The sequence below is a fragment of the Podarcis pityusensis genome (genome assembly GCF_964106645.2).
Source record: "Podarcis pityusensis genome assembly, chromosome: 2".
NCBI lineage: Eukaryota > Metazoa > Chordata > Lepidosauria > Squamata > Lacertidae > Podarcis > Podarcis pityusensis.
Genome location: NC_138029.1, coordinates 13,438,536 through 13,454,413, shown reverse-complemented (window position 1 = coordinate 13,454,413; position 15,878 = coordinate 13,438,536). Strand labels below are relative to the sequence as shown.

Sequence of the window (15,878 nt, the reverse complement as noted above, 5' to 3'; positions counted from 1 at the left end):
GGCCAGTTACCCACAATCCACCAAACTATCGAGAGTGACCAAAGAGCTGAAATACACAAACTACTTCTCTATGAAGTTGCCTTGCCAACCAAGGTTGGTATTCTCTAAACACACTCTTTCCAGGGTTCCAAGCCGTAGCTGGAGAATGAATTTGGGACTGTTTTGCATGCAGAGCCTATGTTTGACTAGTGAGCTACAACCGTTGCCCACTGGGTTCCTCAGTGCCTTCCGCTGACTTCATTTATATATGGGCTATATAATTTGGGTCACTGGAGATGGGAAGAAGTGGCTCCTGCCACTGGGCCAACTACCGTTCCTGAACCCAAATGGCTACTTGCATAAAAGACAGCTCGAAAAAAGATAACTGTAGCTCCTCCTTTCTGATTTGTTTTCCATTAGTGGTGCACCCATCTGGGGGGAGGGAATGGCAGAACTAGGAATCTCTAAGTAAAGCACACCTTGCGAAAAGAATTCGTTAACCAGTTTTATTATGAAATCGCATCCAGTTCCCTTCCCTCCCGCCCCCTGGGAAAAAGTTTAAATTTTATTACTTGGGGTTATGCTGCGAGGTAGATAGACCCAAGCTAAGAGATGAATACATCCCTGTGTTTTTGAGTGAGGATTCGAACCCAGCGTCTCCATAGTCCAAATCCAGCAGCTGGCACAGTGCTCAAGGCTTTCGCCAATCCTCAGTCACCGTTGTACTTGGGATTGATGACTGTGGTAGTGGCACTCCGGTATAGTGGATTGTTCACCTACAAAAGAGGCAAGTAGACAAAGTTGTATGCCTCTTACTTCCTGTTACAGAATTTGCTATCCCCAAACCAGGTGTGTGTCTCACACGCCTTGGGGGCCCAGCCTCCCATAGTTTTATATGCCTTGAAATAACACTGGGGGGGTGAAGCTGTGGGTAGTAGTGTCAACCTGACTAAAAGACTCCATTTAATAGTGGGGAATTGATTTGGGAAAAGGCCGTGGCTCAGGTGGTAGAGCATCTGTTTTGCATCCAAAAGGTCACAGGTTTGATCTGCAGGTAGGGCGGCCAGAGACTTTTCCCTGAAACCCTGGAGAGTCACTGCCAGTCAGCATTGACTACTGGGCTGGATGAACCAACAGTACAAGCTAGCTTCCTATGGTGGGACACTTTCTGCGGTTGAAAAGGGTTTCCATCATTTTCTGTTAACATTTTTTGGAACAACAATAAAATGCACCTAGGTTCATTACATGATTGCCTGTAACCAGATCCAGCGGCTGCTTTGGTCACAGCCTGAGCTAAGGTGGGTCTCAGCGACATGGCTATACGCTGAATGAAGTTATGAACATGGTTGGGCGAAAAGTTGGGTCTCAACTTTGAAGAAGTTGAAGTCTGCTCATCTAAAAAGTATTTAAGGAAGCGGGGAGGTTAAAAATCGGACTCGTCACACGTGCCTAACTTGCCCCTTTATGCATAGAGCGTTTAGCCTTCCAGCTTTGGGCTTGCTGCAAACACTCCACTGTTGTGGCCCCACCATCGCTTTTACAGAATGAATGTAACTTTTGCTCCAGGAAACAGCAGCCCAGTCAGGGCTGAGAAATTCCCTGGCTGGGATAAGGAGCAGGTGAGAGTGAGGCTGACATGAACTAACTGCAGCCTTCAGGTAGGGAAGGAAGGAGCACTGACCTCGTTCCACTTGGCGTGCTTCCTCTCCTTTTCAAAACGCTTGAACTCCCTCTGGTCATAGATCTCCAAGACGATGCGGTAGACTATTATGAGGAAGAGCCCAAATAACACCAAGCCCAGCACTGAGCTCAGTACCAGCTTGAATGTCTTCTTGGTTGTGTTACCTGGCAGTTTAGAAGAAAGGAGTTGTGAGGCTCTGCAGCTGAGTTCTGAGAAGCAAGTGCCCCTTCCTCATTTATTTATTGGACTTCCTCCCTCTCCTGCTACCGTCGTGCACACATACTCTGCTAACAGTTATTGTAACAATAATAATTTATTATTTATATGCCGCCCATCTGTCTGGATTGCCCCAGCCACCTTGGGAGGCTTCCAACAAATTATCAAGCATGAAACATAATAAAACATCAAACATTTAAAACTTCCCTATACAGGGCTGCCTTCAGATGTCTCCTAAAAGTCAGATACAGTGGTACCTCTGGTTACATTCTTAACCCGAGGTACTATTTCTGGGTTGGCGGAGTCTGTAACCTGAAGCGTATGTAACCTGAGGTATCACTGTAGTTGTTTATTTCCTTGACACCTGGCAGGAGAGCGTTCCACAGGGCAGGCACCGCTGCTAAGAAGGCCCTCTGCCTGGTTGCCTGTAATCTCACTTTTCACAATGAGGGAACCACCAGAAGACGCTCAGTGCTGGACCTCAGTGCCCGGGCTGAACAACGGAGGTGGAGATGCTTCTTCAGGTATACAGGGCTGAAGCAATTTGGGGCTTTAAAGGTCAGCACCAACACTTTGAATTGTGCTCGGAAAAATACGGGGAGCCAATGTAGGTCTTTCAGGACCAGTGTTATATGGTTGCGGCGGCCACTATCAGTCACCAGTCTGACAGCCTCATTCTGGATTAGTTGTAGTTTCCGAGTCACCTTCAAAGGTAGCCCCACGTGAAGCACATGGCAGTAGTCCAGTCAAGAGATAACCACAGCATGTACCACTCAGGTGGCAGAGGGCACAGGCCAGTAGGGTTTCAGCCAGCATACCAGATGCAGCTGGTAGACAGCTGCCTTGGGCACAGAAGAAACCTGTGCCTCCATGGACAGCTGTGAATCACCCCTGGAAGAAGATCAACGGATGACATCAAGTCACATACAGCCTGGGTTACAACTTAGGCTCCAGAAGAATCTGGTGCCACTGAAACTTCTGCCTGCTGTGGTTCAACGTGCTTTCTGTCACAGACATCAAAATAGTCTGGCCTTAAGAAGAGCCTTGTCGCATCAGGCCAGAAGCTCACCTAGTCCTGTTATCACAGGGACCAACCCAATGCCCCTACGAGTTGCCCAGCAACTTCCTGCAACAAAGGCTCTCCCGCCCTTCTTTCCTGTGCCCACTTACCTTCTTTGCCATTCACCGTCAGGGTGATGGCGCCCTCCTTGTCCCTCTCAATGAGGTAGATGAGGAGGCTGCCATCTTCTGCTTTGGTCTGGCACCATCTTTCATCGGTGGCGGAGGCCGGCACCACATTCACTGTCTGGTTGCAGGATGCGCTACAAGTCTCCCGCAGCAGCCCAGTTCCAAAGGCCCTGCACTCTGCACAATTCCTGCCAACACACAAGAGCAGCTGTGAGCATTTTTTGCTCGTACTTCTAACTAGAGCATAAGGACACCCTTTCTACAATGGTCAGGAAAAGCGGGAGGAAGACACACTGGCAGTTGCAAACTGTGCTCCATGCTCTGTTTGGCCACAGTTGCAGAGATACCTGAGAAATGTAGCTTGCTGTCCCTCCACCCCACCCACCCCCCTGTTAGAAAGTAGGCCAGGCCCTCTCCTAACACCACATCAGAATCTCACCTGTGCTCCTCACAGGGTGTCTGGCAGTCAGCACAGCGGCTGCAGTGACTGTCAAACCAGCCAGCGTCACAATGGCATCTGTTGCAGGCGCAATGCCCGTGACCGCTGCATACAACGCCCTCCTGTGTGCATCCACTGGTCTCCAGGCTGCACTGGCACGCACTGCCAGTATAGTTCTCATGGCACTCACAATTGCCACATTTGCATTGCCCGTTGCCTACCGGTACAAAGAGAGACGTCTGTCGGCATTACAGAGTTCCTTCACAAAGCCATTCCACCCACATCTATATATTTCTTATTCAGCAACCTTTCTGCCTTTTGAGATGCCAGCGGACATTGGCTGCCCTCACACTTGGAGGCGCACCTTTGTAAGCATGCAGGCTAGAAAGTTGCTCTTCTTAAATGAAATCGCGAGAGAGTCTTCAGAAGCTGGATTCTGTGCTAGTACTCTGCTTTTCCTGCATTGCAGTTTATAAACACACCCCTAGAAGTATTTGGACTCCTCCAGGGGACTGTTTGTTGAGCATTCACCCTGTTTGGCTTACACAAAACTTATTCTGAGGTTAGACTATGTCTGGTCTTAATTGAACATTCATTCTGTTTTTGCTTGCAGGGAGGTTATACTGCAATGAACATTTCATCCTGATTAGCTGGTGTGTTAATCATTTCCTTATCTGCAAAAAGCCTTGCTTGTTTTAAAAGGGGATTTGTTGCATGAAGTTGACAGAAGCACTTTAACCACCTTCAACTCCACAAATCTGAATTTTCAGTGTGGGCTGAAATACAGTTCCCCAAATACAGTGTGGGCTGAAATACAGCTCCCCAAATACAGTGGTACCTCGGGTTAAGTACTTAATTCGTTCCGGAGGTCTGTTCTTAACCTGAAACTGTTCTTAACCTGAAGCACCACTTTAGCTAATGGGGCTCCTGCTGCTGCCGCACTGCCGGAACACGATTTCTGTTCTCATCCTGAAGCAAAGTTCTTAACCTGAAGCACTATTTCTGGGTTAGCGGAGTCTGTAACCTGAAGCGTATGTAACCCGAGGTACCACTGTACTGACAATTTGGAGGCAACATTAGCAGCCTTTCCTCCTTAAAACCTATGGAAATACCCACTCTGGCTACAGTAAAGCCACCAGCATCCCCATTGGTGCCACTAATGACTGCGTTGCCCAACATCTGCCAGGTTAAAAGAAAACGGCGGCAGCCCTACCATTAGAAGGTTTTTACCTCCACAGAGCTGACCGTTGTGCCTCTCGCAGCCAGCATCGTCACACTTGCAGAGGGGTCCGCTCGCCTGGGCATTGCACTGGCACTTCCCGCACACACACTGGCCCTTGCCGCTGCAAACTGGGCCCGTGTCGTTCGCATCCCGGCATGTGGCTTCTGCGTCCACCAGCTCCTCTGGCTTGCACTCACACAGCCGGCCGGCATGGCCCTCCTGGCAGCTACAAGAGCAAAGACAGCACATGGGTCACAGTTGCTGAAGCAGACTCATCAGGTCCACTGAGCCTGGTTTTTTCTCCTCCCAACCCAAGAAGCCCAGCAAATAGGCCTCTGCCCCACCAGCTAGCCTGCCCTCAGCCAGCCCCAACTGCCTGCCTTCTCTTTATTTTTCAACCAGTCCAGAAAGCTCTGTGGCTGCAGTGTTGCCTCTCTCTGGCCCTGGCTTCCCCTACCATTTGGGATTCCCTGTACCAGTGCAACAAAGGGCATCAGCTGCGACTGAAACCTAGCTGCCTTCTCGCCCTAAAGCAGCAACCCAAACGATCATGGGGTTTAGAGGCTTTTTTTAATCCGGAGTGGAAAAGAAACAACTGATTTGGGGATAGTGGGGGAAATTGGACCGGGTCAGGTTTTCTAAAGTTATCAGTGGGGTAGATTGGAGACGGAGTAATCATTTCCCCCTTCAGTATATAATACTAGAATCCAGGGGCACAACTGGTAATAGATTCAGAAGAAAGGATTCATTTCCACAATATATAATTAAGGCTGCAATCTTAATCTCTGTTATCTAGGAGCATGTGTGTCTACACACATGGAGAGAAGGGGGTCACGTTTCCTCAAACTTTTAATTAATTAATAATACCTGCAGATGCCACAGGTGAGGTTGCCACGGCCGCCAGAACAGTGAGGCGCATAGGGCTGCGTATCTCCGCACTGGCAGTCGCAGAGTGTCGCCACTTCTATATGCACCTCCTCACCCACTCCTAGAACTCGGAGCACCACCTTCTGGGGACCAGGCAGGCAGGTGGTGGCCTTTATCCGTACTGAGAATTCCACCTGTGGGAGGGGGAGCAACTGAGATAAGGAAAGAGCGACCGCCGCCATTGCCATCCATATTACTCTAAGCCAGGGGCGGAGAAGCTGTGGCCCTCCAGGTGCTGCTGAGCTTTCCCTGGCATCAGCCACCAGTCAATAATGGGGCCAATGGTCGGAGGGGGGGGTGGAACATCTGGAGGGCCTTGGCTTCCCCTGCCCTGCTCCATGTCAATTAGTATTAGTGGAAACAGAATAGGACCTATAACTATAAAACCTGTTCTACACATCTCTACTGTTCCCTTCCTGTTCTAGATGCCTCTACTGTTCCTTCCTCCCTGTTCTAAACATCTTTACTGTTCCTCCCTCCCTGTTCTAGATGTCTCTACTACTCCTCCCTCCCTGTTCTACACATCTCTACTGTTCCCTTCCTGTTCTAGATGCCTCTACTGTTCCTCCCTGTTCTACACATCTCTACTGTTCCCTTCCTGTTCTAGATGCCTCTACTGTTCCTTCCTCCCTGTTCTAAACATCTTTACTGTTCCTCCCTCCCTGTTCTAGATGTCTCTACTACTCCTCCCTCCCTGTTCTACACATCTCTACTGTTCCCTTCCTGTTCTAGATGTCTCTACTATTCCTCCCTCCCTGTTCTAAACATCATTACTGTTCTCCCCCCCCCCCATTCTAGATGTCTCTGTTCCTCCCTCCCTGTTTTGCTCCAACTGAGCCAACCCTGATGCCTTGGAACAATTAGAAAGCACTGACTTAATAGGCCAGGAGTGGGGAGGGCTTTTCTGCCTGAGGGGCCACTCTCCCTTCTGGACAACCATCCAAGGACCACATGACAGTGGTGGCCAAAAATGGGCAGGTAACTATTACGAATTTTACCTTTCTACAGTAGGCTTGTTTCTCCACACACAGACACACTATACTCCATACAGACAAGCAAGAGGTCTCGTCAGAGTTCAAGAACACTCAGGCTGTAAAGGGGGTGTGGCCTGTAAAGAGGAGGTGTGGCCTCGGGGGAGTTCCAAGGGACACGTAGGCTTAGATTGGGTTCGCCACCCCTGATCTAAGTGCTTACCTGCTGGTTGACGCGTACGCCTAGGCATTCCCCACCCTGCGTGCGCCCAGAAGTTTCCGAGTCGCCACAGTGCGAGTCGTAAGCAATGGCGATGCCAGGAGCAAGGTCTGAAGAGTGCACCAAGTTCACGGTGGACGAGAGGCTCTGTGGGGAGACCGGCCATGAGAACGTGAGCCTAGACTTCAGGCGAGTGTCTGTGTCTGCCTTCTGACACTGTAGCACCAGTTGCTGAGCTGAAGATCCAAAGATCCACGATTCAAGCCCAACCCAGAAATTTGCTGACTCTCGGCACTCAGCGTGGGATAATGCTGGACAACTTTACAGGGTTGTTATAAATCATATTGGGGTATGTAATGCACTTTGAACTTATTAGTATTCTAGCTCACTATTACATTCATAGTCTCTTCCAGGGCTCATGAATCCCCAGACCTGATCAGTGGGTGATATCCAATACTAGTCATGGGAGTAGACCTATTGCAGCCAATAGACTTTCATTCATTTATTTCAGTGTCTCCTCTATGCATAATTTAAGCATACGCAGTACACACCATACATTTGAAGAATTCTGGGAACTATAGCTCCGAGAGGCAAATTACAGTTCCCAGGATTCTTTGAGAGAGTATGTATGTTCCAAATGTGTCCACAGTCTTGGCTGGATGTTACCTTGTGTCCACTGCCAGCAGAGGGCAGAATCAGCAAATCTGGTTCAGAACAGAAGTGCTTTCTTGTTCCATTCACTTGTAAAAAGGACCCCTGGATGATTAAGTCCAGTCAATGGTGACTATGGGGTTGTGGTGCTCATCTCACTTTCAGGCTGAGGGAGCCGCCGTTTGTCCAGACAGCTTTCCGGGTCATGTGGCACCCGCCCTGTGGAACGCCCTCCCACCAGATGTCAAAGAGAAAAACAACTACCAGACTTTTAGAAGACATCTGAAGGCAGCCCTGTTTAGGGAAGCTTTTAATGTTTAACAGACTACAGTGGTACCTCAGGTTACATATGCTTCAGGTTACAGACTCTGCTAACCCAGAAATATTACCTCGGGTTAAGAACTTTGCTTCAGAATGAGAACAGAAATCGTGCGGCGGCGGCGCATCAGCAGCGGGAGGCCCCATTAGCTAAAGTGGTGCTTCAGGTTAAGAACAGTTTCAGGTTAAGAACGGACCTCCGGAACGAATTAAGTACGTAACAAGAGGTACCACAGTACTGTATTTTAATATTTTGTTGGAAGCCGCCCAGAGTGGCTGGGGAAACCCAGTCAGATGGGCGGGGTATAAATAAATTTATTATTATTATTATTATTATTAACCGCTTCTGGCACAATGGAACACTGTGACAGAAACACTGTTTACCCCCCCGCCACAGCAGTACCTATTTATCTACTTACACTGGCGTGCTTTATGAACTGCTAGGTTGGCAGGAGCTGGGACAGAGCAATGGGAGTTCACCCCGTCATGGGGATTCGAACCGCCAACCTTCTGATTGGCAAGCCCAAGAGGCTCAGTGGTTTAGACCACAGCGCCACCCACGTCCCTTATTCACTTGTATCCTGTTCTTGGCCAGGGAAGTTCTGAGAGACACAGGTGGCTTCCCATCCAGGCAGTTCGCAGTGCCGCAGAAGCTGACTCACGAAACCTTTATCTGAGCAAAGTTCCAGCAGATCGCATGCGGTTCCCCAGCAGTCTTCATGCAGGCAGTCACCAGGTCCACCCTCGCTTAACTTCAGACATACTGTAGCATCAATGTGGACCCACAGGTGGCTCAAGGTAACTCAAGCATGCAAGCCAGGCCAGGAAGAATTGCATTCAGGATCACTAGCTAATCTCCCCTAGATGAAAAGGTCTTCCTTGCCCTGTATACAGTGTGGTGTGTTGGACTAGGATCTGGGAAACCAGGAATCAAAACCCAACACTGCCATGAAGCTCACTGAGTGAATTTGGGACTCTGGCTGTGTTCACAGCTATGCCAAAATATGGCTTAGTATGAACTCCCTCCTGGCTTTGCTCCTCCCTGGTGAGTGTGATGTGGTAGCTAAGCCATGGTTTGGTTTTGCATGTTTCTCCTCCTCAGTCACGAGGGTGTGTCCTATTGGTTCAGGCCATGGGCTAAGGTTGGAGAGACCTTAACCATGACCCCAGGCTTGGCTTAGCTACTATCCTAACATTGAACTAAAAGGCCCAGTGAGGAGGAAAGTGGTGCAAGTTCATCACTGGAAGCCAGAACGTTCAGGCAGTCACAGTAAGCCATACCTTGGCTTACCTTGAGGTGCAAGCCAAACCACTTTCTCTCAGCCTCCTACTTCACAGGGTTGTTGTGAGGATAAAATTGGGGGTGGGGAGAACTACGGACACCACCTTATAATAAATAAATATAAATAAAATTCTAGATGGGACATGCTTTTCATATTGAAAATGTGAACCTTCGTTTGGTGCAATAGGCTAACATGGCTCCGGTGGTGGTGGTGTCCACCTTGAAAATATAATTACCGTATTTTTCACTCCATAAGACACACTTTTTTCTTCCTAAAAAGTAAGGGGAAATGTCTGTGCGTCTTATGGAGTGAATGCGTGGTCCCTGGAGCCGAATTACCCAGGGGTGAAAAGCAGATCATGCTTTTTTTTTTTGAAAGAGGGAAGTGGGTGTTGAAAGGAAGCAGCTGATCGGCAAGCGATCGGGGAGGGAGATAAGGGACACTAGAGATAAAGGAGGCTGCCTAGGAGGGGGGAGGTAAAAGCCCATGGATCCTCAGGGTTTTTGCATTGGGTCACCCCAAATTCACCATCAGACCACATAGCATATCCATGGCTACAGCCTGCACCAAAAAAATCACGCACCCACTGTTGCCTGGGGCTGCAATGGCGCAAAAACATGGTTACAAAGCACGGATCCACATGGATCCTCAGGATTTTTGCACTGGGTCACCCCAAATTCACCATCAGATCACATAGCATGTCCATGGCTACAGCCTGCACCACAAAAATAATACATCCAGTGTTTCGTTCAGAATATTTTTTTTCCTTGTTTTCCTCCTCTAAAAACTAGGTGCGTCTAATGGGGCGAAAAATACGGTAAGGAGAAGAAGAGTTTGGATTTGATATCCCGCCTTTCACTCCCTTTAAGGAGTCTCAAAGCGGCGAACATTCTCCTTTCCCTTCCTCCCCCACAACAAACACTCTGTGAGGTGAGTGGGGCCGAGAGACTTCAGAGAAGTGTGACTGGCCCAAGGTCACCTAGCAGCTGCATGTGGAGGAGCGGAGACGCGAACCCGGTTCCCCAGATTACGAGACTACCGCTCTTAACCACTACACCACACTGGCTCTCAATGGACACAGAATGTCCATTCCCCCTTCGGGCTTGGCTCTATTCCAGGGGGCTCCTGTGGGCCTCTTTTGCCCTCCCCAGGGGGCTCTGCCCCTTGCTACCCATACTCAGCCTTACACTGTAGGCATCTGCGATGAGCTGCACCACGTTGCTGGAATCCTCCATCAGTTCCCCAACCACAGACTTGGGAATGAGCCTGCTCAGTTCCTGAGGGGAAAGGGAAAAGTCAGAGTGAGTGGCACACAAACACCCCTCAGGTTTCCCCTACTCCTCTGCCTTCCGGTTCAGCACTCACCTCATACATAGAAAGCCTGGGCCCAGTCACAGCAAATATGGCCTGGATGTTAGATTCAGACAGCACCTCAGCCAAGTGCGCAACTGAGGGGTAGTCCTGCAAAGAGACAAGAGAATGGGGTCACGTTCAAAGGAGTCTCCGCTTAGATTTTCCTCTCTTCTCCCACTCTACATTTACCTCTCTTGCCGGAGGTGGGGGTTAGAATCTGGAAGCCTTGGCTCTCTGCACTTCAGATAAAAAAGATCTAAACCAAGAGTGGCTAACCTGTGCCCCATCAGATGTCAGGTGGACTACAACTCCCAGCTCCCAAGAGTGGTCATGCTGGCTGGGACCAATGGGAGTTGAGAGTTCAGTAATACCTGGAGGGCCACAGATTCCATAAACCTTGGTATTAATGCTGAAAAATACATTGTATGAATTTATGTCGTTAGCCACTTTGAATGTTTTAAGCCAAGATCTTGACTTTCAGGCCGTTGGGACACTGGATGAGATCTTGTACAGAGTCAGACTGTTTACTACTACTACTACTACTACTACTACTACTACTAATAATAATAATAATATAATTTATACCCCGCCCATCTGGCTGGGTTTCCCCAGCCACTCTGGGCGGCTTCCAACAAAACACTAAAATACAGTAACCTATTAAACATTAAAAGCTTCGCTAAACAGGGCTGCCTTCAGATGTCTTCTAAAAGTTTGGTAGTTATTTTTCTCTTTGACATCTGGTGGGAGGGCGTTCCACAGGGCGGGTGCCACTACCGAGAAGGCCCTCTGCCTGGTTCCCTGTAACTTGGCTTCTCGCAGCGAGGGAACCGCCAGAAGGCCCTCGGCATTGGACCTCAGTGTCCGGGCAGAACGATGAAGGTGGAGACGCTCCTTCAGGTATACTGGACCAAGGCTGTTTAGGGCTTTAAAGGTCAACACCAACACTTTGAATTGGGCCCGGAAACATCCTGGGAGCCAAGGCAGGTCTTTCAAGACCGGTGTTATATGGTCTCGGCGGCCGCTCCCAGTCACCAGTCTAGCTGCCGCATTCTGGATTAGTTGTAGTTTCTGGGTCACCTTCAAAGGTAGCCCCACGTAGAGCGCATTGCAGTAGTCCAAGTAAGAGATAACTAGAGCATGCACCACTCTGGCGAGACTGTGGGCAGGTAGGGTCTATTGATCTGTCCAGCTCAGGAGTGTCTAAACTGACTGGCAGCAGCTCTCTGGGTTCAGACAAGCCCTACCTGGAGATGTCAGGGAATGAGCCCGAGACCTTCTGCCACTGAATTGTGGCCCATTTCAGCTAAATTTTGGGTTTCCTGTGCTGCTAAGAACACCAGATTCTGTCTCTAATGGCTCCTTGCTCCTGGCTCCTGCTTTGCAGGCTGAAAGTCCCAGATGCAGCCCTTGGCACCTCCAGTTGAAAGGGCCTTTGATGGTAGGCCTTGGAGAGCCTGAGCCAAGCAATGGGGCTAACTAACTATGGGGCAGTTTCTAAATGGGCTCGGCCCACTATACCTGAAGGAGTATCTACAGACCCATCGTTCAGCCCGGACACTGAGGTCCAGCTCCGAGGGCCTTCTGGCGGTTCCCTCACTGCGAGAAGTGAGGTTACAGGGAACCAGGCAGAGGGCCTTCTCGGTGGTGGCACCCGCCCTGTGGAACGCCCTCCCATGAGATGTCAAGGAAATAAACAACTACAGTGGTACCTCGGGTTAAGTACTTAATTCGTTCTGGAGGTCCATTCTTAACCTGAAACTGTTCTTAACCTGAAGCACCACTTTAGCTAATGGGGCCTCCTGCTGCCGCCGCGCCGCCGGAGCACAATTTCTGTTCTCATCCTGAAGCAAAGTTCTTAACCCGAGGTACTATTTTATGAGTTTGTGGAGTCTGTAACCTGAAGTGTCTGTAACCTGAAGCATATGTAACCCGAGGTACCACTGTACCTGACTTTTAGAAGACATCTGAAGGCGACCCTGTTTAGGGAAGTTCTTAATGTTTGATGTTTGGTAGCCACCCAGAGTGGTTGGGGAAACCCAGCCAGATAGGCGGGGTATAAATAATAAATTATTTATATAATAATAATAGTAGTAGTAGTAGGAACAGAAGCCATCCCTCCCTACTCTAAATCACTAGCTGCCAACTTTATTCAAAGCACACAAAACAGGGCATTCACAAGACTATTCTTCGTGCTGAATAAGCCAGCTTGCAATTGTTCCACAGCATTCACTCCCAATGTCCACACGAGATGTGATGTTACATAACACACCTGCCACCAAAAATGGCTCTTAACTTCTAGCTCTCCTTCTGTAGTGGGAGTTAACTCTTCTGCAGCATCACGATTCTCTGCACTTCATTGGCTAGCACTGTTTGGGGAATGTGGGGCACCCCACAGGTAGCCAATCAGAAACAGGTTCACACACACCTCCTCCTTCCCCATTGGCCTCACAATCCCTTCCCTTCTCTCTTCCAGCTGGTCTCATTCAGAGCCAAGCCTGGTTATGATCACATGTAGTGGCAAAACCACTACAACCATCAGTAAAAGTGAGCACGCATACTGCGATTAGGGAGGCGTTGTTGCGTTTGCAATGCCAACCACAGTGTTAGGAGGGTGGGTGCTTGGGTGAGAAGAAGGGAGGAAGTGGAGAGGTGCACACAAGATCAAGGGGGAAAGAAACAGAGGAGAAACCCACAAACCACCTAACCAACATTAAGTAGCCAGGAAAGTGATACAACTGCACTGAGTCATTATCTCAAATTTCGTTTTCAATTCCAATACTGCTTGTGTGCATCTCAAAATCATAACCACCAGGACCTGGGTGCGGCCTGACCTTTCTGTTTCCCATAGACTCACAGAGTTGGAAGGGACCCGTACGGTCATCTAGTCCAACCCCCTGCAATGCAGCTGTCCCTTATGGGGCTCAAACCTGCAACCTTGGTGTTATCAGCACCACGCTCTAACCAACTGAGCTATCCAGTTGACTTTCACTTGTGTAACTTCTTAAGTGATGAAGAGTTCTAGAGAACTCAAAAAACTGGCCACATTTTTTTGTGGTTTGGGGGTTGATCCTAATATAAACGTCACCCAACTTGTTGTTTTCTTTTGTCTCCCGAGGCAATCTCTCTCCCTGCCTAACTTTGTTTTTCAAGAGGACCGTGAGAGACCTACGTATAGGTGGCTTTTCGTATATAGCCCTCTGGCATCCAAGTGGCAGCGGCCATCGTTGGGCATGTAGACCCCACCCAGCTTCCCATCTCCTGCCATGTGGAATGTGCCATCCGAAGTGAAGACCAAGAGCTTCGTCACATTACGCCAGCCAATCTGCTCCTGGAAGAAGAGAGGGAAGTTACACTGCAGTTCCAACATGCAAGCCTTCCTCCACAGTTAGCCCAGTATTTTCTGCTTTTGGTAATCTGTACATGGGCAAGAGACGCGGGTGGCACTGTGGGTTAAGCCACAGAGCCTAGGACTTGCCGATCAGAAGGTTGGCGGTTCGAATCCCCGCGACGGGGTGAGCTCCCGTTGCTCGGTCCCAGCTCCGGCCAACCTAGCAGTTTGAAAGCACGTCAAAGTGCAAGTAGATAAATAGGTACCGCTCCAGCGGGAAGGTAAACGGCGTTTCCGTGCGCTGCTCTGGTTCGCCAGAAGCGGCTTAGTCATGTTGGCCACATGTCCCGGAAGCTGTATGCCAGCTCCCTTGACCAATAAAACGAGATGAGTGCCGCAACCCCAGAGCCGACCACGACTGGACCTAATGGTGGTTGTTGTTTAGTCGTGTCTGACTCTTTGTGACCCCCATGGACCAGAGCACGCCAGGCACTCCTATCTTCTACTGCCTCCCGCAGTTTGATCAAACTCATGCTGGACCTAATGGTCAGGGGTCCCTTTACCTTTACCTTACATGGGCGCAAAGGGTTACACGAGAACATAGCATCTTTAGGTACCAGGTTAGCAGAACCAAAACTTCAAGATCTACAGCATTTACAGATTTCAACATTCAGGATTTTGCCAGTGACATTTGTCTTCAGTTTTTGGATTTCAAATTTTGAAATTGGCTTCTTTTTATTGGCCAAACCAAAGTGGCTAAGCTTTGTTGCATTCCCTATGTTGCTAGACTCCCAACTTCCATCATCCCTGACAACTGACCATGCTGGCTGGGGAAGATGAGGGTTGGATTCTGACAACATTTAGAGGTTTCCCGCCACTAAGCTGAACAATTTAGGATTAAATTCATGAAATTTAAATTATATGGCAATTGTCGGACACAACCACCTATTGCAAGTCAGCTGTCAAATACTGTTAAGTGCTGCTAATGACTGGAACAAAACCAGTAGAGCTTCCAGGTTAGGAAACCCAATAGTATTGATTAGTAGGTAATTCAGCATCCCCTGACCTGGAAGTTGAGCCTGAGATGAAATTTTCAGGTGGAGCAACCCTGTATGAAATCTTCACTGCTATGGGCTGTTCCTTTGTACTGTTCTCATTTGCCCAGAGCAGACAGTGCACAATTTGAACATTCAGGCAGTTCCAGATGACCTGTTTCTTCAGCATTTATTCTGATTTGTTTACAGGGAGGCTAGAAGATGTTGCGTCAAAGCAAGTGTTGCCTCACACTTTCCACTGCATTTCTCCACGACTTTCCTTTTTGCAGAAAGTCTGAACTTTTTGTTGTGCAAGACCTCCTGGTCAGCTTTAATTGGGAACTGTGAACTAATAATGAAAACAATGACTGTCTGGGAACGCCCTGAATGTATTATCCCGTGCCTCACAACTATATACAATGGTACCTCAGGTTACATACGCTTCAGGTTACAGACTCCGCTAACCCAGAAATAGTGCTTCAGGTTAAGAACTTTGCTTCAGGATGAGAACAGAAATCGTGCTCCAGCAGCGCGGCAGCAGTGGGAGGCCCCCTTAGCTAAAGTGGTGCTTCAGGTTAAGAACAGTTTCAGGTTAAGTACGGACCTCCGGAACGAATTAAGTACTTAACCCGAGGTACCACTGTACAATAGGAAGATTAGCATAGTTTAGGGTTTGCACATGCTTGGGTTCACACATGCTCCTGTGCCTGCCTTATTGTCGTCAGGGCCTACGTTCCCTTCTCAGCCACGCACCTCCTCTATCAGCCATGCACATAAAGCCATCTCACCTTGCAAGTGACTGCCTGCATGATAGCGTCAAAGCCCCCTTCAGCCGGGTCCATGTTCCCAGATATACGCTGCTGGCTGACCCTGCTTTCGAACTCGCTGGCGTTGTCTGTGAGCGTCAGCACGTGCTGGTAGCTGAACGCCGACTGACAGGTCTCGTTTAAGTGAGGGCAGGGGTGTTGCCATTTGGAGGGTGCTGTGTTCACATAGGGCAGCACCGTCTTGTCAACAAAGGAGCCAAACCCTGCAACAAAGAAATCCTGCTGTTTCCCGTCATCTAAC

The 15,878-nt window shown here is 49.0% G+C and overlaps 1 protein-coding gene across 1 annotated transcript in view; it reads right to left on the bottom strand.

The window, feature by feature from the left end:
- Positions 1-485: 485 nt before the first annotated feature.
- Positions 486-15,878, bottom strand: part of ITGB7 (integrin subunit beta 7) — a 41,404-nt gene continuing 26,011 nt past the window's right edge. The window contains 11 exon segments of the mRNA XM_080994467.1: positions 486-755; positions 1,661-1,824; positions 3,047-3,252; positions 3,504-3,720; positions 4,734-4,951; positions 5,593-5,786; positions 6,847-6,990; positions 10,283-10,372; positions 10,461-10,556; positions 13,618-13,776; positions 15,599-15,840. Coding sequence (XP_080850593.1) covers positions 690-755; positions 1,661-1,824; positions 3,047-3,252; positions 3,504-3,720; positions 4,734-4,951; positions 5,593-5,786; positions 6,847-6,990; positions 10,283-10,372; positions 10,461-10,556; positions 13,618-13,776; positions 15,599-15,840 — 1,796 coding nt within the window. The 3' untranslated portion in view covers positions 486-689.